This window comes from Lucilia sericata, unplaced genomic scaffold (genome assembly GCF_015586225.1).
Source record: "Lucilia sericata isolate MDLA Ls3-8-SP2 unplaced genomic scaffold, ASM1558622v1 Contig000389F_arrow, whole genome shotgun sequence".
NCBI classification, from domain to species: Eukaryota; Metazoa; Arthropoda; class Insecta; order Diptera; family Calliphoridae; genus Lucilia; species Lucilia sericata.
The window spans coordinates 47,501-72,516 of NW_023994407.1; the positions used below are offsets into that span (position 1 = coordinate 47,501).

Consider the following 25,016-nt stretch of genomic DNA (forward strand, 5'->3'; position numbering starts at 1 on the left):
CAAAAAGTCATGAAGCGAACATTAAGTTTCGCTTTAATATTTTTACAAATTTTAATATTTGTTAATGCCAGCGGGTAAGTTTCTTATTATTATTATAAATTATACTTTTTTCGAACATAAATTGGGATTTTGTTTATTTAATTGTTAAACGTGATTTGTTATTAATTGCTAAAAATCAAATAAAATTCTAAGAATTTTTATGTGTTCGAAATAAAAACAAATAAATAACAACTCCCTCTTTCACAATATCGAAACAACATTATCTTTCTTATAAATATACTAGCTATACCCAGGGTGCTTTGCTACCCTTTTTCAGATATACAATTGGTTACATATGGGAGATGCCACGCAAAGTGCGCTAATTTTTGCGAAGGTTATTTAAGATTTTAATGTAATCTATGAAAAATTTTAATAATCTAATAGTTTCCCAATCCCCCATTGAAAGTCCGCCCGTTATTCTCAAAATGTTCACATTAATGTCGAAATTCTTCATGTAAAATTTAAAGATTCTAGCTTTAATAGTTTCTCAGATATTCGAATTTTTCTATTTAATTCATATTGGTGCTCCAAGCCCCCCAGATCTCCAAAATTTTCAGATGAAAAATAAAGTTCTTTGTGCAAAAATTGAAGAATCTAGTTCTATTAGTTTCCCAGATAAACGAAATTGTTTATTTAATTCATATGGGAGATGCCAATCCCCCATTGAAAGTCCGCCAGTTATTCTCTAAATGTTCACATGAATGTCAAAGTTCTTCATATGAAATTTTAAGATTCTAGCTTTAATAGTTTCTCAGATATGCGAATTTTTCTATTTAATTGATATGGGGGCTCCAAGCCCCTCCAGATGAAAGTCCACCCTGTTTTCTACAAAATGCTCAGATGAATATATAAGTTCTTTGTGCAAAATTTGAAGAATTTAGTTCCATTAGATTTCCAGATAAACGAATTTTTGTATTTATTTAATATGGGAGGTGCAACGCCCCCTAATGCTAGTCCGCCAACTTTTTGACCTAAATAATCATATTGACACTAAAGTGGCTCCGACAAAATTTGAGGACAAAATATACGGATTTAATATTTTCTTAATATGGGCGTGGATCCCCGCCCACTTGGAATTTCAAAATAAAAAGTATCCTATTACCTATTCCAGACATACAGGAATACGCTGAATAAAATCGGTTCAGCCGTTCAGTAGTCTATAACGTTCAACATACAAACAAACACACATTCATTTTTATATATGTATATAGAAGAAGATACATATGTATATTATCTCAGATATACTGCTGTAATATTTTCTTAATATGGGCTTCGCCACTGTGAAAATTTCAAGAAAATCGGTTCAGCCGTTTAGTAGCCTATAAACTTCAAATATACAAACATACAAACACATATTCATTTATATATACATATATAGATTGTAAACAAAAACAAAATTTTAAATTTATTTGTTGTTTTAAATATATTTGTAAGAAAGAAAATGTTCTTTCGCATTTAGAGAAACCGGCAGTAAATGTTAATTTTTGGGAGATTTAAAAAGTGTGTTTCATTTTTTGTGCGTTGACATTGTTTTTGTTTTGTGTAAATAAATGTGTTATCAGTTAAGTTAGTACCGAAGGTCAAAACTGGTTTTCCCCCCAAGAGTATACATTTTTTGTTTTTATTTCTTCTTGGTGTATCAGCTGTTTCTGATAAAGTAGCCAGACAACTTTAAGATCAGAGCATACATTATAATTAAACTAAAGTTCAAACTTGATAATGAAAATAATATACACTAATTAACTAAATTGAAATAATCTTATGAATACAAACACTTGACACACACACATTTGCCTAAATTAATGATGCCATCTGGAAGCCGAAAATACCGGTTTTTTTGCTTTGTTATTAGGAAATAACAAAATATGTTAAAACCGGGATATATGTATATAGAATTTTTTGCTTAATTTTACAAACAAATTTTTGGAAAAGCTGAGAAAAAATACATTGCAATAACCTCTCGACAAAAACTGTAGGTCCATTAATGCATCAATCATTCGCAAAATTAGATTATTATTCCCGGGAGGAAACTATTTAAGTTTGTTTGAAATTTATCTCAATATATACCATATATCGATATTTAGATTTATAACACTAACATGATTTTGAAGCTTGATATCTGTCATGTTAAAAGATTGACCTTAGCTCCAGTATTAGGACCCTTAAAGAATGTCTTTAATGTTGCCTGTGGGAAAATTATTTTAATTGGACTAAAAGATCTAATCAAGTAATCCGCACATGCATTACATCAGATTAATACCAAAACTACTCCTTTAGTAAAGTTATGGGACTACATGATCCACAACATGGTCCTATATAATGCAGACCATGGATTTTGTTGTTTTTAAAAAATTAACTTAATCCATGCCTTCATTACATAGTCATAGAGTCTTTCACTGACATGAGGCCTTATACGACTATTGTTTAACTAGAATCTCTCAACACTTTCTGCACTCTTGTCCAAAGAGAAGCAACCGATACTTGTGAGAAATTTTAAACTGTTCTTCTTAGTCTAAACATATTTTGCAGTAACTCACATTTATATATTGTGAGATACGTAAATCCCGATATGGTCACTCATATCAGAGGAATATGAATATCATATCAGAGGAATATGAATATTCTAGAATAACACAGGTCAACAAATTTTAAACCGTGAGATCAAAGCATACTTTTCTAAAGGAATCTGACCTCAGAATTCCTCCACATCAAGCCGATATAAAGGTACCCGTAAAAGATTTTCAACCGTCAGTGTAGACTCCCCGGGGCATGTTTCCTTGGTGATAGATCCCATCTTGGTGTATTGCAATCGCGGCGTAAAGAGGTGCTACCAGTATCTCTAGTCTAACGGGACTATAAACTGGTGATTATCAAATGTATCTTCGGCCTTTCCTTGGAATGCACAGTGGGGCAGAATGGAAATTTTTTGGAAATAAATCTGGCATTTCTAAACGGCTGATCCGATCGGGATAAAATTTGGCGTGAGCGTAGCCAAGGAGTATTCGAGTTTAAGTTTTGAAGATGAACCCTGCAGATGCCCCAGGGACGGCGCTGTGGCGGCTCAAAGTAGGGTACCTACGACATGTAAAATTTTTAAACTCGTGCCATTTTTTTGTTTTTCACCCAAATACAAAGATTTTTATATTTTGTGAAAGCGCTCGACGAGATCTTGAAAAAACATGCTTGGACATACTACTTATCTCTTATAATATCCGAGTTATAGGCATTTAAAAATTTAGTGATACAAAATTTACCATACCTTGGTCCGCCTTTTTTTGAATACCGGGCGTAATTTTGGACCAAAATTTTGGACCAAATTTTAGACAACAAAATTTCCAATAATATACAAAAAATTTCAGATCAATATCGTTTACAGATCCAAAAATATACGTTTTTTAATTTAAAAATTCAAAAAATTTTAGATTTTTGGCGTTTTTTTGCCAAAAATGTGTCTTAACTCTTTTATTAATAAAATAAAATTTTTATTAAGAACATATAACAATTTTATAGTTTTCTAAAAGGTATCTTTACGCAGAACGCTTTGGCGTAAAAAACTTGTCCTATTTTTTGAAAATGTTGCCACTGCGTCCTTCCGAATATGACCTATTTTTTATCAAAACTTCAACTTTGGGCGACATGTTCTAAAATCCCAAAGCTGGGATCAGAAAACTGAAAGCAGTTTTGGAAACCTCAATATGTTTTCTATTTACTCCAAAAGTATTTTCCCAGCCCTGAAAGAAATGTGGACCCTATGGGCAAAAAAGTAAAAAATCCCATTTTTGGGATTTTCATTCCTATTTTTGGGAATTGCGGGATGCCCTTTGACCTTTTCAATTTTTTTTTGCATATTCTTATTTGAAATGACAAATTTAACAAGCGTTGAAAATTTCATTGAGTTTTGTTCATAAATAAAGATTTTGTCATATATTACATATTTGTTTAATTTCTAAAACTATGATTTATATCAAAATTTTAATAGGATCGCAGATAGCTACAACAATTTAGTCCATATTTATCCCTTAATATCATTTTTTAGTTAGATATGGAAATTCTCGACCCTTTACAAAAAATTTCAAGCCAATATCTCAATTACATTCAAAAATATGTTCATTTAAACCTGTGTCCTTTAATTTCATCTTTTTCATATTTTAGTATTAAGTATGACAGCACATATTTAAATCTTATATTTACCTATTTTCTATTTGTTTGCTTATCCTTATAATTGAAAGGTCCTATTATGCTTAAATTGAAAAGGTCAAAGGGCATCCCGCAATTCCCAAAAATAGGAATGAAAATCCCAAAAATGGGATTTTTTACTTTTTTGCCCATAGGGTCCACATTTCTTTCAGGGCTGGGAAAATACTTTTGGAGTAAATAGAAAACATATTGAGGTTTCCAAAACTGCTTTCAGTTTTCTGATCCCAGCTTTGGGATTTTAGAACATGTCGCCCAAAGTTGAAGTTTTGATAAAAAATAGGTCATATTCGGAAGGACGCAGTGGCAACATTTTCAAAAAATAGGACAAGTTTTTTACGCCAAAGCCTTCTGCGTAAAGATACCTTTTAGAAAACTATAAAATTGTTATATGTTCTTAATAAAAATTTTATTTTATTAATAAAAGAGTTAAGACACATTTTTGGCAAAAAAACGCCAAAAATCTAAAATTTTTTGAATTTTTAAATTAAAAAACGTATATTTTTGGATCTGTAAACGATATTGATCTGAAATTTTTTGTATATTATTGAAAACTTTGTTGTCTAACTAACAAGAAAAAATTGAGTCCATTTGGTCCAAAATTACGCCCGGTATTCAAAAAAAGGCGGACCAAGGTATGGTAAATTTTGTATCACTAAATTTTTAAATGCCTATAACTCGGATATTATAAGAGATAAGTAGTATGTCCAAGCATGTTTTTTCAAGATCTCGTCGAGCGCTTTCACAAAATATAAAAATCTTTGTATTTGGGTGAAAAACAAAAAAATGGCACGAGTTTAAAAATTTTACATGTCGTAGGTACCCTACTTTGAGCCGCCACAGCGCCGTCCCTGGGGCATCATTTTATCCCGATCGGATCAGCCGTTTAGAAATGCCAGATTTATTTCCAAAAAATTTCCATTCTGCCCCACTGTGCACTGTGGAATGATTTGACATGAGGTCGAACTAGAGCACCAGATAATCTGGTACTAATGGTGGCCAGTTGCCCGCAGGTCTTTGTCCTGGCTGGTCAGTTGGTTGAGGTTCCTTCGTGATCTATGTAGTGGCTGTGGTTTAATCCCGGTATCTGATGGATGAGAGGTATTCTGGGTTGTATTTGTGGAGATGTCGGAATAATGGATGGAGTGACGGTTGAAGTGGCGGTGGAGTTTGTTTAGACGTTGGCAGAGTTGGTAATACCTTGATCTTTATCGGCGATTTTCCTTCATGTTTGAGTGTGTTGAGCATATTTTTGAGTAATATGCTCAACTTATCACAGTAGGTCCTTGTGGCCACTGAAATAAGTGTTGTCAATTAAAAATGGATCCGAGCTTCGGACTACCAATTTGTTGTCCCTAGGTGCTGTTACCGAAATAACAGATCCATCTCAGTAGTGTGATTGGCGACTTTATAGATCCAGGAACACGGCATTTCTCATGACATCAATAGGGTGTTTTCACCTGATGTTGGGTGCGCAAATTCTATCGGCTCTAACCTTTTCCTTTGTCGGGGTTAGATTGAGCTTGACTCATCATTCCCCAACGGGGCTACTATGGCTAGATATTAGATAGCTCGAGTACTTGAGCAAAATTTTGTACATGGACCGGCAGAAATATATACAAAAATAACTTGTATTTAAGATACAAAAAAAAGGCCAATACGGCAAGCACTTCGATATTCGTCAGTGTAGACTAAAATGATTTTCTAGTTCGGAAGGTGCTGTAAATTCTTGGTGCTGGTAGTCCACCGGTTTTTCCAAAATAAAACACCAATCTGCCTGCTATCAATATAATGTCCAAACTGGCCTGAAACTGTAATATCAAGACAAGGCAATATTTATGGCTTTTTTTCAAGAACAGAAGGCACATAAAGTCGTACTTATTCTAACAACATAAAATGTTATATATTCTTAATGAAAAGTAACTTTGAGACCTAAGAGTCTAAAATTACGCCCAGATATTTTGATACCCTTGAAACTTCCGAATTCCTGTCATACATTGCTGGTGGTGAAAATTTTAGTTTCTAATTACTCTGGTAAAAAAAAACCAATTCAACCAAAAGACCGTCTTTCCTGCCCGATTTTAATAGTTCGTCAAAGGCTGATTTCTTGAGATCACTCATAGTTGGTTCAAATTTGCTTTCTTAAGTAGAACAACCTATAACTAATTTTGAAATAGACCATGAATATTTTGTATTTTCTTCTCAGATTCCGGTATACATATATGTATATTAAAAATCAAGTATATATAATAATACGTTTTTTACTAATTACTATGTTATTTCCAATTACAGTTTCTATTCCATTGTGGCCCCTGGCACAATACAATCTCATCTTGATTACTCTGTCAGTGTTACTCTGCATGAAAACTCAGAACCGGCTACAATTAAAGTAGGCATAAAGGGACCATCATACAATGAAGAAAAAACCGTCGAAATCTCGCCCTCCCATACAGAAGTCGTAAACTTCGAAATACCTAATTTAAAATCGGGCAATTATCAATTAGAATCGGAGGGTATTAAAGGTTTAATATTCAAAAATTCCACTGAATTAAATTTTAAAAATAAAGAACCCAAAACATATATACAAACTGACAAGGCTGTCTACAAACCGGGAGATTTAGTACAATATCGTATTGTTGTATTAGATGAAAATACAAGACCAGCAAAATTAGAGCAACCCTTGACATTAGGTTTTAAAGATGGTGCTGGTAACTTTGTTAAGCAAATCAAAGATATTCAATTAACGAAGGGGGGTCTATACGGGAGAATTTCAATTATCCGATCAACCAGTTTTAGGTGAATGGATTATGGAGGTGAACATGGGCCCCAATGAAGATGATACTAAAACCGAAAAGAAATTTGATGTTGACAAATATGTGTTGCCCAAATTTAGTGTTGATATAGAGACCGTAAAGGATATTTCCTATGAAGACACCCTGAAAATTACTGTACGTTCCAAATACACATATGGTAAACCGGTCAAGGGTCAAGCTACCATTGCCATAGATGCACAAAATGGACAACTTAAAACGGAGAAAACCATCGAAGTCGATGGCAAGGGTCATGTTGAATTTGATTTAGTGAAAGACCTCGGTTTAATAAAACCTAATTTTAATGGCGGCTATGGCTATTACTCCTACACACCGCCCATCAATATCTTCGCTGTCATGACAGAAGAATACACTGGCACTACACAAAATAAAACAGCTTCGGTAAATTTACATCGTTCACGTTACAACATTGAAGTGCCGCAAAATGTTTATGATTATGACCCCAATAAAACTTTCGAATTGAAGGCTTTTGTGAAAAATCTTGACGGTTCACCGGTACAGAATGGCAAACATATGGCCAAGCTTTCGATTGGAAAAGATAGTCACTTCTACAATGAAAAAAACGATGCAGTAGAGTATGTGTATACTAGTGAACTCGATAAAAATGGTATGGCATTGTTTAAGGTGACTATTCCCAAGGCTGATTATTATTACAATGTAAGATTGATGTATGCCGATCAAACTAAATATCTTTCCGGTTTGCTGGGTAAAAATAAAGATACAAAAGAAAATAAAGACAAAGATGGTGAAGAAGATGTGGGTCCGTTGAAATTAGTCAAGAAAACTGAAAAGTAAGTAGTGGATGTATAACTTCAATAGGTCATCACTTACAAATGTTTCCCATTTTTTCAGATTTCAACTGGATCAAGATGTTGTAGTCGATGTTAAATCTAACAAAAATATTCCTTATTATGTCTACGCTATTGTCGCTCGTGGCAATATTATTAAACAGGAACATGTTAAAGTACCCGAAAATAGCAAGTCTCATGAAATTAAATTTAAACCCACATTTGAAATGGTACCCGAGTCACATTTATATGTTTATTTTGTACTTGATGGTGATTTGAAGTTTGAAGAAATGACACTTAATTTCCACAAAGAATTTCAGAATAAGGTGGGTAGTTCTACAGAAAAATTTAGTTCATTTCAACTAAAATGTTATGTTTTTAGATTGAAATCACTGCTCCAAAACAAGTTAAACCCGGCGAAGAGGTTAAATTGAATATTAAAACCGATCCAGAATCATTTGTGGGACTTTTGGGGGTTGATCAAAGTGTGCTATTACTTAAATCTGGCAATGACTTAGATTCAGAAAGAATAATCAATGATTTAAATTCGTACGCTACTTCGACTCCTTATATCAAGGGTTACGGCACCTATCCGGGTAGATCATCAGGTTTAATTACCCAAACCAATGCCAATTATCCTTATTCCCAAGGTAAGTTTTGCATGATATTAGTATTTTCAGACATTTAAGAATTCTTATCTGCATAATAATTTGCTATGGAATATCCCGTTATCCAAGATATAAATTTCGACGATGATATATTTTATGTAAATGATGCTGCTCCTGATATTGAAGACTTATTAGACAATAGATTTGAAAGTGATAACGATATTAAAGAAACTGAAACTGATAGTGTGTTAAATTTAAAGATACGTAAAGATTTTTCCGATATATGGATTTACAAGGTTATTAATAGGTTGGTTAAAGATGTACATATTTTAGGGTGCTGGTTATTTTAAGATTTTTTAATATTTATTTTTTATTATAATTCTAAGCTTTTTATTTAACAAATTTTTAAATAACCTTTTAGCCTTTCCAATTAGTTTTTATTATTATAAATTATATGATATTTATATTTAATTTACTGAAAATATATTTTCGAGCTAAATATCTGGCGAAATTCGGACCTACTTTATCTGTACTGTAAATAGAATAAGATTTCTTTAAAAAGATCTAAATCTTGATTAAAGATAGACTTAACTTTGTATGTCTACATTTTGGAGGTCTACATGAAGCGAGAACGAAGAATTGTATAATTTACCATTACAATTCTACGATTCTATTCCGATCAAGAGTGGATTTTTTAGTAAATATCTTCATTATAACTTAAAAAGGTAATTTTTACTTAACAAACAAACTACTAAAATAATTCCACTTTCGATCGGAATGGAATTCTATGGTTAAAAAAACAATTCTATATAAATTTCCATTACTTCATAATATCTTCAGTTAAGTACTAATTTTAAAAAATATTGAAAAAAAAAAAAACTTACAGATTTCGATCACACTATTTTCTACCAAAATCGTGTATTGTACGAATCTCCCTTTATGCGAGGTGGCGGTGGAAGTTTTATGTTCAGAACACACACAAATCGTAAAGGAATAGGACATGGCACCTCTATCTATGACTCAGAATCCTATGAAAATGTTGAAATAAAAATTCGTAAAACATTTATTGAAAATTGGATTTTCAATAATTTGAACAAGTACGAGTATTATATAGTTAACATGCTATATGTTTATTGGTGGAATTGTGTTGTCTTGTGTTTAAAAAATTGTAAAGTTATTCATCTAAATGTTTCAAAAAAGGAACAACCTGGAGCCTGAATATAATTTATCTTATTTATATCAATCATCAAAACTAATATCCATTTGTAAAATTAAGTTGGACTAGGTAGAAATATGCTGCTGATATAGTCCATTTAGATCCAGCAAGGAAGAAGATGCTGGTACTAACTAAAATGATTACTATTCAAATCAAACATCGTTTAGAACAAAAGTTTAGACACTGTAGATGAGTCACACGGAAGTTCCATCTCTTCTCAACCATAATGTCTTCATTAGACATGGACAAATTTCAGATATTCGTAATATCTGTATTTTTATATACATAAATATTAAATTTTGGGTATTTTTATAAAATTCCAAAAAAACATTTTCAGATTTACCACAACTACGTATAGGTCATCTTTCGTCATTTCGTACAGATGCTCCAAGATTGGAGGACTTTCCAGGTTCACCTGAAGCTATATTTGCCAACAGCGCAAAACTCAAAATACGTCAAGATTTTATTGAAAATTGGATTTTTAAAAATATTAATATGTACGATAGTAAAGAATTTACACAATTTTAGCATAAATTTAAAGTTATTAACCTTATTGCTATCCTTTTGCTAACATAACTATAAAGTAATAAATACTTTGTATGTATAGCCGCTTTATACCATATACTCGTAATGCATCTGATATTGGTACAGACATTTTTTACCAGTACTTTTTTGAAAAAAAATCGGTCAAAATTTAATTATATCCCCAAAACATCCATAATTTTCTTACACTGAAAATAATCCATACATAACTTTACAAAAAACTACTTTTTTCGTAATATTTACGAAAATTTTGTACATAATACTATATGGTATTTAATCAAATCTTTTTCTAATTTTACGAAATTACGAAACCTTTTGTAATACTTACGTTTTTTCCTATATCTTAATCAATTTTGTTTAATTTTATTAAACTAATATCGTTACATTTAACGAATGTAAAGAAATATCTCGAAAACTTGTGATGTGATCTGAAGACGGATTAAAATTCATTCCTTTAAGAAAGTCCGGGTTTCGACTAGGGCATTATAAAATTTCATTCTGTACAATATTTTGCCGTAACGGGCAGTAATTGACCGCTATATGGTTAATAATAGTATTACAGTCTCTACAATGCTGCAGAGTTAGGCCTGTAATTGCTTTAAAATCTCATAGAATTTATTCTGAAAATTAATGTTTTCATTTCATTATTTACATAAATGGTACTTTATATTTAGGAATTGCTAGGTATAGGATCGCCCCAAATTGTTTCATATAGAGGTTATTTGGGAAAATCATTTTAAATGTAGTAAAAGCTGGTATAGGTTTATATGGTCATTGGCATATGATGGTTTGTATATAGGATTCCGCCAAGCTCTATGTGATATTTTAACTTATTTCTATATATTGCTAATTCAAGGTCTTGAGTTGTTTGTATTTATGATTTTCAGACTTTCCACGACCTCTTTATAGACCATTATTTAGTCCGGGTCGACCAATTCTAATAACTAACATTTAGGTAAAATTTATGTAAAATATAAATAACGATATATATTTTTTCGCCTTTAATATTGCTTGCTTTTGAGGACCATAAGATACCAGATTTGGGTGTGGAAATAACTGCTTATAATAGAAAATTGTTAAAGTTTTTCGCATCATATAAACTATATAATCTTGTCTTTAGTTCTGCAAAAAACCTAGTTCAGACAATAATTTAGTTTTCATTCCAGTCTATAGTTGACTTTCCAAACTATAGTTTGAATACTATAATCTATAGATCGGAATGTAATTGACGACTCGCACTTAAGACTAAAATCTAGGCTTTAAGTATATAATACTTTGCAGGTCATAGTCGAATCGATGGTCCACACTATAGGCCATACTATAATCTAATCAATATTCCTTTGTATAGTGCGGTCCTTACTAAAATAACCTTACTATAGTCTCCTATAATGTTATCCATAATATAGGCCATAGTTTATACAGATCGTGGCATACAGAAGTCGATTCATTCAATACTTAACATAGTTCAAAGTAATAGTTGTGCGACATTGTTTTGATGGCCAATTAATAACTGAATTTCAAGAAATTATGCGATCGAGTATTTGGTACATAACTTCAAAGTTTCTTTGGCCGTTTGACAAGTTGAAAATCTCTGTAAGTTCCTTAATAATATATTAGCATCTTAATTTATAAAAATATATAGTTAGCTTTTTTCCATTTATTACACATATATATGTATATTGTTTTTTGGACCAAAATTACCAAATTTTTTAACAAAATATTATTGCTATTCACGCTTCTCCAGATAAACACGCGGCTCTTCTACTATTTTCAAAGACATGTGATTCTCACAAACTATATCTTCATACTTAAAATCGGTTGTAAATTTGTACGTTTTTATAAGTTTTGCCAGTGCAATTTTAAAAAATGTTTCAGCATATCTCATACCTAAATTAGAAAGAAAATTTACCCAAATGTCGGTAATACATATTCCTCCAAAATACGTCATATCTGTTGACTTACCAATACAAGATCTTTGTCCCTTGGTAAACGGTATATATGCAAATGGGTGCCTTTCAGCAACATTTGAAGGTAAAAAGTTATCGGGATTAAAAGCGTTTGCATTGGGGCCATACAGATGTTTACTGCGATGCAAAGTATAGAGGTCAATACAAATCATTAGACCAACCGGTAACTTCACACCATTGCTGAGTACAAGATCCTCCTTGGTAACTTTTCGAAACACCAATGGTATCGCGGGAAAAAGTCGCATTGTCTCTTTGAAAATCATGTCTACATAAGTCAATTGTTCCATCAATTCTAATGTAATTTCGTTGTCATTAGGGGGCAATATACTTGCTACCTCCTCATAGGCTCGTTCCTGATAATGCGGATGCATGGCCAGTAATGCGGTTACCAAATACAATGTAGTAGATGTAGACTCAAAGGCCTTAAGAAAGAATTCTTTAAGATATATTTTCCTGGAGTTAAAAGTATATTAAAACCTACCCCAAAAAAGATATGCGTCATTTGACTTTCAATTTCATCCAATCGTAAAATATTCTGTTGAACTCCCATAAAAGCATAATCTAATACGCTATTTACTTCGGGCAAATAACTGGGATCTTTTGTATCATTTCTTCGTATAATATCCACTGATTCATTGACGAGTCTTCGAAATATCGCTAAACCATCTCTTGCAGTCGTATACAAATATTTCTCAGCCAGTTTGCATATCCATTTAATCGCCATTATTTGACTGATGCAGACATCCGCTACAAACTCTAGTAATCTGAAACAAAATCAATTTATATAATTAGGTTCAGGTTTAGTTAAGTTAACTTACGAGTGAGCATGTTCTGCCATAATAAATGAATTAAATTCCGTCTGTTCCAAATTTCTTTTAAGGGTTGTTTCTAAGAAGAATTATATTTTTTAAAGGAATGAAAAATGATATAAATCATGTGCACTATATACAGAATAACTTACTCGAAGCAATTCTCATGGTTAAGGCACGAAATATTACCAACATATCAACGTCGTCTCCCTTTTCTTGACTTCTCCCAATTTGCTCTATTACATTGTTAATCTCTTTGTGAAAAAGGGAGAAAAATGATTTTAGAATTGTAGGCGAAAAGGCCTTATTCAGTACTTTACGATGTCTACTCCAATCTGGATCTGTAAATTGTAATTTGCGAAATTTTGTAATCATAACAATTTCAGATAATTCCTGAATTTTTGTGTCCAATTACCATTTTGAGATATTAAACCATTACCGGCTATTGTAGTAATTCCTTTATATACGATTGGTTTATCTATGCAGTTTTTAGATGTGAAGATATCCTTTAAAACTTCTGGATCAGTGCTTAGAAATATCGGCCATATTCCTACCCACATTACACAGTTTGGACCGTATTTATTGGCATAATTATAAAAGTATAAAAGACCCTCTGAAAGAAATTCAATTTTATCATTAATTATGTTATAGTCAGTTATGAGTTTATGATTTCTACAGAAATGGTTTCTAGGTTCAATGTGTGGTAGTGTGATATTAGGAAACATTAACTTATGCTTGCAAAAAATAATTTTTCCAATTCACAATCGGAGTTGTAAGGTTGTATCGTAGTATGTCGTAATTTATGAAGAGGTTTGAAACTATATGGGGAGGGTCTTATACGTTAATGCTGATGTTTGTAAAACACAATAATAGTGATCATATACCCATCTCAAAGTATTCCAATCGGTTTAGAATCACCTTGTAATCAAACTACAGCTCGCAGTACCGATCACATGATCGGTACCCAGCAGTTCGAATTCATCCGTAATATACAGCCATTTTCACTACCGTCTAAAAACTTGCTTGGCTCAAACAAGAGTGAAGTCAGTCGTAACTTTTTACGCCCCAAGTAATCTAGAATGTGGACATTGGAAAATCCAACTTAACTAAAAAGGTGCATAGACATACATTAACTCCTTTGGACCAGATTTCTGACTGTCTCTTTGTAATCTAGGGAGTGACGATTGACTTCATTGTAGCTATTGATGAAATAAGGACAACTTTAAGTGGTGCAATAACCCTAAGTGGTAGGTTTATTATGTAGTTCGGTGCTGTCCCTTTGAAGTTTCCCACATAATAATTTCTTGATTATTCGATACAAAAGTAAAACAAATATATTTCACAGTGCCTCTAAACGAACGTAACAAAAATCAATTATTAACATCGTCCCATCAATGCTATTTGATATAGGCTATTAGTGTAATCCGATAATACTTTTTTTTACTAGTTTTCTATACTTTTCACTTCAATCGTTACCTTTTCTCGTTAATAATTTGCCATAGCCACGCCATGTATGTAGTCTATTCGAGTTTACTGTATGGGCTAATTTTATAAATGCTCTGATATACCAAAGATATATGATCCAAATAAACAATAAAACTCCAACCGTATGTATAAATAATTCCATTTTTAACAAATTATAACACAAATTCTAACTAACTAACTGAGCTTCTGTTGCGCTTTAAAGTTTCTTTTATATAGAATTTATAATTGCATTTGAGAATGTTCTCTACATAAAATATAAGTTTTATTTCGTACATAATCTATATTAGCATTTTTGATGAACTGTTTGAACTACATATTTTTATAGGTACTGAAATATATTCCATTGATTACAGATCACTTATTTTTGCCAAAAGAATATCTAGCAATGGAATGCTTATTGGTACCATAAAACCTCTTCAGATCGATATGATTGAAAGAAATAAAATTTTTCATTTAAACTGTTTGGTTTCCTTCCTTAATGCGTAATATAATTAAATCCAATTTATTGTAAATAATAACACTTTAGTAAATAATTAACCCTATATTAACTAATTTACATTAAAATTTACAACAATTATATAGTTAAATTTCCATACCATTCCTATACCCATTACCAAAACAATAAAAATATATAAATTATATCACTATAGTGGTGAACGTATTATGGGTTTGTGCTAATGTTTGGAACACAATAAAATATTGATCTGATCGACTCAGATTCGATTTTTGAGTCGCTATTTACATATGTTACGTGCGCTTATTTAGGCAAAGAAAGCCAATGCCTTTAAATTGGTTTTTCATAGATAGATAGATAGAGATAGATAGATAGATAGATAGATAGATAGATAGATAGATAGAGATAGATAGATAGATAGATAGATAGATAGATAGATAGATAGAAGTAGATAGATAGATAGATAGATAGATAGATAGATAGATAGATAGATAGATAGATAGATAGATAGATAGATAGATAGATAGATAGAGATAGATAGATAGATAGATAGATAGATAGATAGATAGATAGATAGATAGATAGATAGATAGATAGATAGATAGATAGATAGATAGATAGATAGATAGATAGATAGATAGATAGATAGATAGATAGATAGATAGATAGATAGATAGATAGATAGATAGATAGATAGATAGATAGATAGATAGATAGATAGATAGATAGATAGATAGATAGATAGATAGATAGATAGATAGATAGATAGTAGATAGATAGATAGATAGATAGATAGATAGATAGATAGATAGATAGATAGATAGATAGTAGATAGATAGATAGATAGATATAGATAGATAGATAGATAGATAGTAGATAGATAGATAGATAGATAGAATAGATGGATGAATGGATGGATAAATGGATGGATAAATGGATGGATGCTTCCATACAAAAGTACTTTTTGTTTTTAATAAAAATGTATCTATGATTTGAACCAAATAACATTTTCGATCTAATTTGGGTAACGATATGTTCACTTCACATACTTCCTGGCTGAGCGAAATTTATTTTCAATTTATTTCCAGAAAAAAATATAAAGGATTTCATTAAAACGTTCAAAACCCTCGAAAACTGTGCAACCTTGCATGTTTCCATTCTCCCAATTAAATTGTCACAAATTCTATGGGATTTGATTTGTACAACACTTGTAAGTTTGAGAGACGATTTAGACTGGCAAACTTGAACAGTCTCATTGTGCATTTAATAACTCCAGTCAGTATTGGTCACTTTTGAATTTATAGACTTGAATATTCGCATTTTAAACATATCTTTTTATAAATTTTTGTTTAAATTATTTTCGTTTTTTAGTTTTTAATTTCGTTTCATATTGTTTTAAAATATTTACAAATATTGTAATTGAACAGATTTTGAACAGGAGTTTCATGAAACAAGTCGAATAAACTTGCCCATGTGCATATATGGGAAATTTAAGGGTTTAAATGAAAACCCTTATTAATTTTATATCATTTGTAATTTTGCGCTTTTGTACATTTCCTTCGATATTATTGATTTATTATTTTATAGCTCATTAAGACTTTTTATAATTTACAATTATTTTTACATGAGATATTAATTACTGATATTACTTAATATGAATATTTACAGTATTAATTGAAACCAAAATAATTGTAGTCATTTATGGATACCTCAATTCTTGAAACGTCTAAATATCTTTTAGCAAAGAGAAACGTTCAAAGATCGATGAGAGTATGTAAACTTAATTATTTCATAAGGAAAATTTGTTTAGATTTTGTACAATACTGTACATTGAATGTGTCAATTCAAATTATATTTAACTTACGTACACGACATGTTCGAAGTTCGAACTTAAATACATAATTTAAATTAGAAAACTATAATAAACAAATTAGATTACTCTGAGTGCTTCGCTACACTTATTGCAATTAAATTGAACCGAAATTTTAATTACTGGAAAATACAGAGAAGTATCAATAAGTAGTAGTACAGATTTTAAGGAATTTATATATTTTAAGGCTTTAAGGATCAATTATAGGGCAATCCTATATTCGGCAATGTAACTTATGCTTACATAAACTTAGTTGTTCCGATTTCTGAAGAGACACTAGTATATTTGTTGTAGTTATGAACTAAACAGCCCTAATTGGAAGTTCCGGTTGTATGGCGGCTAAGTGGAATAATTTACCGATTTCAACCATTTCAATAGGCTTGCGACGGAAAACACTTACATATATGTAGTCAACATTTCATCAAAATATATTGATAATTGTGGCCTATAACTTAACATAAGGTTTACACACGGGCAGAAAGTGATTCTAAGTCGATCGGTATCCATAATCGGCCAGAGCGCCCATAAAACACTCTCTACCTATAAAATGGCCCTTCTGCCAATATCACTAGAATGTTTATAAATGTTGTACTAATATCGAATGTGTTATGTAACTTGATTTACTATCTATATACAATACTTGCATAGGTCGATAATACAATATCACGATTTTTTCAGATTTAAGACATTATATGTATGTTTATACCAGTATAGGACGAATTGATCTAAGTTGACAAAGAATAAATCCATTTAGACTGAAATATCATGGCCTTCCTCAAGCACATTTATCATCAAGTAGTCTTCCTACTAGTGCTGTAATATTCTACTACTTTTGATTACTCAATACTACTCAATACTTTTCGTTTGGGTACTCAATACTACTCGATACTTTTAACGGTTTTATTTTAAATTAAAAACGAGGAATTTTTCCTTTTTTTAAGTAAAGTTAGACCAGACATCACACCTCTTTTGAGACATTTTATTTTTTTAGATAGCGTCGATAAATATTTGTAAGTTTTTAACTATTATTGCAGTGTTTAAATTATTTTTACATTGATTTGATATTGCTAAGAGTTGCATTTCTAATAATGATATGGTCTATATTAGATTTTAGAGCTGTATTTTTTCACATCATAGCCGTTAAATTTAAATAAGTTAAATCCATATACAAGTCTGAAAGTATTGAGTAACTACTTTTTAGTATTGAGTACCCAAAAAATAGGGCAAATACTCGATACTCGATACCCACTACTCAATACTTTAACAGCACTACTTCCTACATACCGTAAAAAACCAAAAACCCGCACAAAATTTGTTGAAAACTGGATTTATAACAATATAAATAAGTACGAACATGCTTAAATTATGCTAATTACTAATAACCACGAAAAAAACTAGCTTTATCGTCTTAATAACAATTCCATTAATTTTCATATCCACCAATAAAATAATTCGCATGATTAACATATCGAATTTTTAGTTGTATATACTTACATGCAAGATTCTAAGAAAGTCGACCCATGTAGCTATGTCCGTTCATCTGTCAAATTACTAGTGGAATATTACCAGATAATAAATAACTCAAACTAAACCATGGAAATATGTTATTTGTGTACATTTAAAACATATTTTTTAGATGATTTTCACATATATTTTCATAGTCCTATGTTTTTACCTTCTGAAATGGGTTATATATCTCTTGACTCTGTGAGAATTGCAAGTACTACACTACTTGGTCTGCCATAACCAACTATTGCGTTTGCTAGCGGTACCGGTCTAGTTTTATCATAAACGCACTAGTCCAGAACCAAAAATACGTAAAGAATTTGTTGAAAACTAGTACGGAACAATATTATTAAGTGTTTGCTATTTGTTACTAATTTGTTTGGAACTTAAAAAAGTTATTTTTGTGGTTAAGTACTTATCTACCATTTGAGAATTTCAATTTGCAATATTTGTTTCAGGACATTCTTTCATGTAGTAAATTGTATGTACATATGTATATGAAAAGTTTAGTCATAGTCCATACTATAATCTATAGTGCAAGACTCAAGACTAATATAGAGGCTAGACAGACTAAAGTCAAATATATAGCCCAGACTATAGTCTAGTCTACAGTTCAGACTAATGTCTAGTCTGTAGTTCACACTATAGTCTAGTCTTTAGAATATAGACCACACTATTTAGTAATCTCTAGTGTATATATATATATATATATATATATATATATATATATATATATATATATATATATATATTCGGTCTATAGTTCCAAAAACTATACACCACAATGAAGTTTAGTCTACAGTCTAAAGTACAGACTAGAATAGTCTGGAGGAAAGTCTTGTCTATAGTCTAGTCAATAGTTCAGTCTATAGTCTAGTCTATAGTTCAGACTATAGTTTAGTATATAGTCCAGACTACAGTATAGTCCACAGTCTATAGTACAGTCCAGTTTATAGTCTTGTCTAAAATCCTGACTATAGTGTAGACTATAGACTAGACTATAGCCTGGACTATAGAATAGACTATAGTCTGGATTTTGGACAAGACTGTGGCCTGGCCTATAGACTAGTCTATAGTGCAGAATATAGTCCAGACTATAGTCTATATGCCAGGCTATAGTCTAGTCTTGTCCAGACTATAGTATATAAACATGCTTGAATTGTATATATTCCCCCAAAATGCATCATATTTATCGACTTACCAATACAAGATCTTTGGCCCTCGGTAAACGGTATATATGCAAATGGCTGCCTTTTTGCGACATTGGAAGTAAGAAAGTTATCGGGATTAAAAGCGTTTGCATTGGGATCCTAAAGATGTTTACTGTGAAGCAAACTATAGAGGTCAATACAAATCATTAGACCAACCGGTAACTACACACCATTTTTGAGGATCAGATCATCCTTGGTAACTTTTCAAAACACTATTGGTATCGCGGGAAAATGTCACATTGTCTCTTTGAAAATCATGTTCAAATAGGTCAAATGTTTTATCAACTCTAATGTAATTTCGTTGTCATTAGGAGGTAAGAGACTTACTACTTCCTCACAGGCACATTTCCTTATAATGAGGATACATGGTCTGAAAAATACGTACCTCAAAGTCATATAGAATAAATTCATTAAGAAATATTTTCTCTGAGTTAAAGGTATATTAAAACCTACCCCAAAAAAGATATGCGTTATTTGGCTTTCGATTTCATCCAATCGTAAAATATTCTATTGAACCCTAAAAGGGACATTATTATGAGCCAAAAAAATAACACATAAAGATTTTCTAATAAAACTTCTTTATGTTAATGTTTTTCGATATAGATATCTGTTTTTTTTTTTTAAGGCAGTTATAAGCGTTTAAGCAATTTTCTGAAGGGACCTTATATAGGAATGAAATCATGAAGCAATATTTCCTATTTTCAAAACCGAAAAAATTTTGCATAAATCAATTTGAACATGATTATGTATATGGCTTTGACTATTTTATAAGGAAAAAGTTGATTCAATTTCGAACAATACTGTATATTTAATGTGTCAATTCTAATTATATTTAATAAGTATTAAGTTGATTGTTTTAAGAGTAGGTCTACGTAGGCTATGAATATATAATGATTTATTTTTAAAAAGTTTCACTTAAATATCCATTAATATGCTAATTATGGAGCAATAATAAAATATATTGCTTGTATCAGAAAACCACAATGAATATTGTATTCACCTCCAAGTATATTACTAAATGATTGAGTTGAATCTTTTTGATTCAGTTCAATAGTTTATGTATTCTTAAAACTTAAAAATATCTATACAACTCATACTAACTAATATTAAGACAGAATTTTAAGTATGTATTTAAAATTATAGTTCATTAATTTTATGTATATTTTCGAAATCATTTCATAATTTTCACTCATAAATCCGCTTTTTTAGCCCAACGTTCTGACGAAGATTTAGATTATGAAGAAGAAGACGTAGAAGAATTCATTTCGGAAGATGAAACCGATTCTTTTAATAATCAGATTCTTTCAGCACAATCAGAAACTCTATATATCATAGAACGTAAAAATTTTATGGAAATTTGGATTTGGAATACGGGCAAAAATTTTAGGTTGGTCTATCTACATACATATGTATAATATTTGCTGCCACCAAAAAGCTTTATTTAGTTAATATTTAATATAGTTTGCTATAACTAATCTTTTTGTAAATAGTAGTTTGTAAAATTATATTTCGGTATATTGGTAAGCAACGCCCAGACTAGACTATAGACTAGACTATAGACTAGACTATAGACTAGACTATAGACTAGACTATAGACTAGACTATAGACTAGACTATAGACTAGACTATTGACTAGACTATAGACTAGACTATAGACTAGACTATAGACTAGACTATAGACTAGACTATAGACAAGACTATAGACTAGACTATAGACAAGACTATAGACTAGATGATAGACAAGACTATATACTAGATGATAGACAAGACTATACTAGACTATAGACTAGACTATAGACTAGACTATAGACTAGACTATAGACTAGACTATAGACTAGACTATAGACTAGACTATAGACTAGACTATAGACTAGACTATAGACTATAGACTAGACTATAGACTATAGATTATAGACTAGACTATAGACTAGACTATGGACTAGACTATAGACTAGACTATAGACTAGACTATAGACTAGACTATAGACTAGACTATAGACTAGACTATAGACTAGACTATAGACTAGACTATAGACTAGACTATAGACTACACTATAGACTAGACTATAGACTAGACTATAGACTAGACTATAGACTATAGACTAGACTATAGACTAGACTATAGACTAGACTATAGACTATAGACTAGACTATAGACTAGACTAGACTATAGACTAGACTATAGACTAGACTATAGACTAGACTATAGACTAGACTATAGACTAGACTATAGACTAGACTATAGACTAGACTATAGACTAGACTATAGACTAGACTATAGACTATAGACTAAGACTAACTATAACTAGACTATAGACTAGACTATAGACTAACTATAGACTAGACTATAGACTAGATGATAGACAGACTATATACTAGACTATAGACTAGACGATAGACTAGACTATAGACTAGACTATAGACTAGACTATAGACTAGACTATAGACTAGACTATAGACTAGACTATAGACTAGACTATAGACTAACTATAGACTAGACTATAGACTAGACTATAGACTAGACTATAGACTAGACTATAGACTAGACTATAGACTAGACTATAGACTAGACTATAGACTAGACTATAGACTAGACTATAGACTAGACTATAGACTAGACTATAGACTAGACTATAGACTAGACTATAGACTAGACTATAGACTAGACTATAGACTAGATGATAGACAGACTATATACTAGACTATAGACTAGACTATAGACTAGACTATAGCAGACTATACTAGACTATAGACTAGACTATAACTAGACTATAGACTAGACTATAGACTAGACTAGACTATAGACTAGACTATAGACTAGACTATAGACTAGACTATAGACTAGACTATAGACTAGACTATAGACTAGACTATAGACTAGACTATAGACTAGACTATAGACTAGACTATAGACTAGACTATAGACTAGACTATAGACTAGACTATAGACTAGACTATAGACTAGACTATAGACTAGACTATAGACTAGACTATAGACTAGACTATAGACTAGACTATAGACTAGACTATAGACTAGACTATAGACTAGACTATAGACTAGACTATAGACTAGACTATAGACTAGACTATAGACTAGACTATAGACTAGACTATCAACTAGACTATAGACTAGACTATCAACTAGACTATAGCCTAGACTATCAACTATACTATAGACTAGACCTATACTAGACTATAGCATAGACAATAGATCATACTATATAGAGTAGGGTCTAGAGGTCCATTGAAAAGTACCAAAAATGGCGTAGTAGGATAGCAGTTTTTTTCGATATCAAAAAGTACTGAAAATGTACTATAGTACTGAATTTTTCATGCTGGCACTCTACAAAATTTTAAGACGATCGATCCATAATTGACCTCATAAGTTATGCTCCATAGAATCAATCACATTAATATGTTGGTATTAACATAAAATTCGGTAAAAAATTTTTCAGATCATCCACGTAGATATTATAACCGCTTACGACCTATGCCTATTAATAACCGTAGAACTGTATCATACAGAGGTGGAGCTCATACCCTTAGACTACCACAGCCGCAATTTGCACCAACTGGTCATTCCAGTGTAAATGCAATGTCATCTAGTTCCAGTATAGAACCAAAACTACGCAAAGAATTTATAGAAAATTGGATCTATAACAATATAAATAAGTACGACAATCTATGAAATGGGAATATATCACTAATCATCGTTAACAATTTTGTGAACGTGTTAATAATAATAGCATTTCCATTTAATTTCATGATTTATTTTCATGATTTTTAATTTCATATTTTAAAAAGTATTTGCATTAGATTTTTTGTAATAAAATCTAACACTAAATCACGAAATCGTCGTCGGTATAGCTAAAAGGGGCTAGTGCATAGCAACAGTATAACTGTTTGACAGAGTTAATCAATTTCACTTATGAAACATCCAAATGTAACTTCTTACTAAGTATAAAATTTTTAAGAAAAATTTAGTAATCTAAAAATCCAGTTAAAGGCCATTCAATTAAGTAGAAATTTAAAACAACATCTAGTATTCAAACATAAAAATTAAATTTTTTTCAGACGATTACCCCATATATTTTAATAGACCCTTTTTCCTACCATTGGGAACGGGACCTAGACCACTTGAATCTGTAGGAATAACAGGTGTAACACAAACAGTATTGGCTGGCGCCTGGATCCTGCCTGCTGGTTCAGCTTCACTATCCAGCTCGAGTCCAGAACCAAAAATACGTAAAAAATTTAATGAAAACTGGATTTTCAATAATTTAAATAAGTACGAAAAAACTTCTGATTTAAAAAGAATTACTGGTTATACATATATATAGAGTTAATATTTGTCATTAAGTATTTGCTAACTGTTACTAATTATGGGGCAACATTATTTAGTATTTGTTGTTACTAATATTTGCTATAAGCTCGTCTTTTTTTAACGGGGTTTTCAAATTACCACTAGGTTTCAATTGATTTTTACTTTTATTTGAATAATTTTGGCTATTTGCTTTTTTAATCGCTACCTAGTATATTTTTTACGACTTGGAAATGTCTTCTACTACTAGTTTATTTTAAATTATCTTTGAACTGCCGCCTATTTTCACTTTTGTTTTAAGTACTAGTTTGACCTTTTTAATCTTTCATCGTTTTATGTAATTTTTATACCCATTATCAAAAACGATGGGGGTATATTGATTTTGTCATTCCGTTTGTAACACATCGAATATTGATCATTAACCCACAAATAAATATATATATTCTGGGTCCTTATTAAATTCTAAGACGATCTAGCCATGTCTGTCCGTTCGTCCGTATGTCTGTCTGTCTGTCTGTCTGTCTGTTGAAACGAAACGAGCTAGAGGATTGCAAATTTCCACAAATATTCTCTATAGGTAAGGTTTTTTGGTATTGAAAATGGGCAATATCAGTCCACGTTTTCGGATAGCCCCCATACAAGTGGACCCCCGAAAAAAAGCTTTAATGGTCATATTTGTTTTAAAAGTACTAGTATAGCGATGAAATTCGACATAAATAAGTTTCTTATGATCCAAAATCTCTCTATCAAATAAGCTCCCCTTCAAAAAATGACTTCAACGCTCATTACTGGCTTAAAAATACGAGTATTACAATAAAATTTGACGTAAGTTAGTCCCTTATGATCCAAAATCTCCCTACCAAATTTTATGAAGATCGGTTCATAATTGACCCTACCCCCAATATAAGGTACCCTTCAGAAATTGAGTTTAACGCTCATTACTGGCTTAAAATTACGAGTATAGTGATGAAATTCGACACACATAAGTTTCAATGAAACCAAAATCTCTCTATCGAACTTTATGTGGATCGGTCCATAATTGAACCTACTCCCCATATAAGGTTCCCTTAAAAAAATTACTTAAACGATCATTACTGGCTTAAAAATACGAATAAAGCGATGAAATTCGACCCAAGTAAGTTCCTGGCTAACCAAAATCTCTTAACCAAATTTT

At 31.2% G+C, this 25,016-nt stretch overlaps 2 protein-coding genes across 14 annotated transcripts in view; one reads left to right on the plus strand and one right to left on the minus strand.

Moving 5' to 3' along the window:
* LOC119604403 (alpha-2-macroglobulin-like) overlaps window positions 1-25,016 on the plus strand; it is a 54,872-nt gene that overhangs the window by 196 nt on the left and 29,660 nt on the right. For 7 of the 13 annotated variants that reach the window (XM_037956981.1, XM_037956983.1, XM_037956973.1 and 4 more), the window contains exons 1-4: window positions 1-74; window positions 6,526-7,855; window positions 7,917-8,178; window positions 8,235-8,502. The exon at window positions 1-74 is cut by the window's left edge and continues 196 nt beyond it. In XM_037956981.1, the coding sequence (XP_037812909.1) occupies window positions 7,041-7,855; window positions 7,917-8,178; window positions 8,235-8,502 (1,345 nt within the window). In that variant the 5' untranslated portion in view covers window positions 1-74; window positions 6,526-7,040. Of the gene's footprint in view, window positions 75-6,525; window positions 7,856-7,916; window positions 8,179-8,234; window positions 8,503-8,589; window positions 8,768-9,346; window positions 9,558-10,013; window positions 10,174-20,730; window positions 20,909-22,976; window positions 23,194-23,595; window positions 23,810-25,016 lie in introns of all 13 variants that reach the window. The other 6 variants (XM_037956974.1, XM_037956972.1, XM_037956979.1 and 3 more) reach the window with 6 other exon arrangements.
* Window positions 11,841-14,661, minus strand: LOC119604404 (probable cytochrome P450 313a4). The gene is made up of 7 exons (XM_037956984.1): window positions 14,472-14,661; window positions 13,411-13,608; window positions 13,148-13,336; window positions 13,005-13,074; window positions 12,668-12,950; window positions 12,182-12,608; window positions 11,841-12,106 (listed from the first exon to the last, which is right to left on the minus strand). The coding sequence occupies exons 1-7, from the start codon at window positions 14,620-14,622 to the stop codon at window positions 11,946-11,948; spliced, it is 1,479 nt and encodes a 492-aa protein (XP_037812912.1). The 5' UTR covers window positions 14,623-14,661; the 3' UTR covers window positions 11,841-11,945.

Coding starts and splice junctions, on each gene's coding strand:
- LOC119604404 (XM_037956984.1), bottom strand. CDS start 14,622: ATGGAATTATTTATACATACGGTTGGAGTTTTATTGTTTATTTGGATC. Junction 13,337..13,410: donor TGGTTTAATATCTCAAAATG/GTAATTGGACAC, acceptor TACAATTTACAG/ATCCAGATTGGAGTAGACAT. Junction 13,075..13,147: donor AACCATGAGAATTGCTTCGA/GTAAGTTATTCT, acceptor AATTCTTCTTAG/AAACAACCCTTAAAAGAAAT.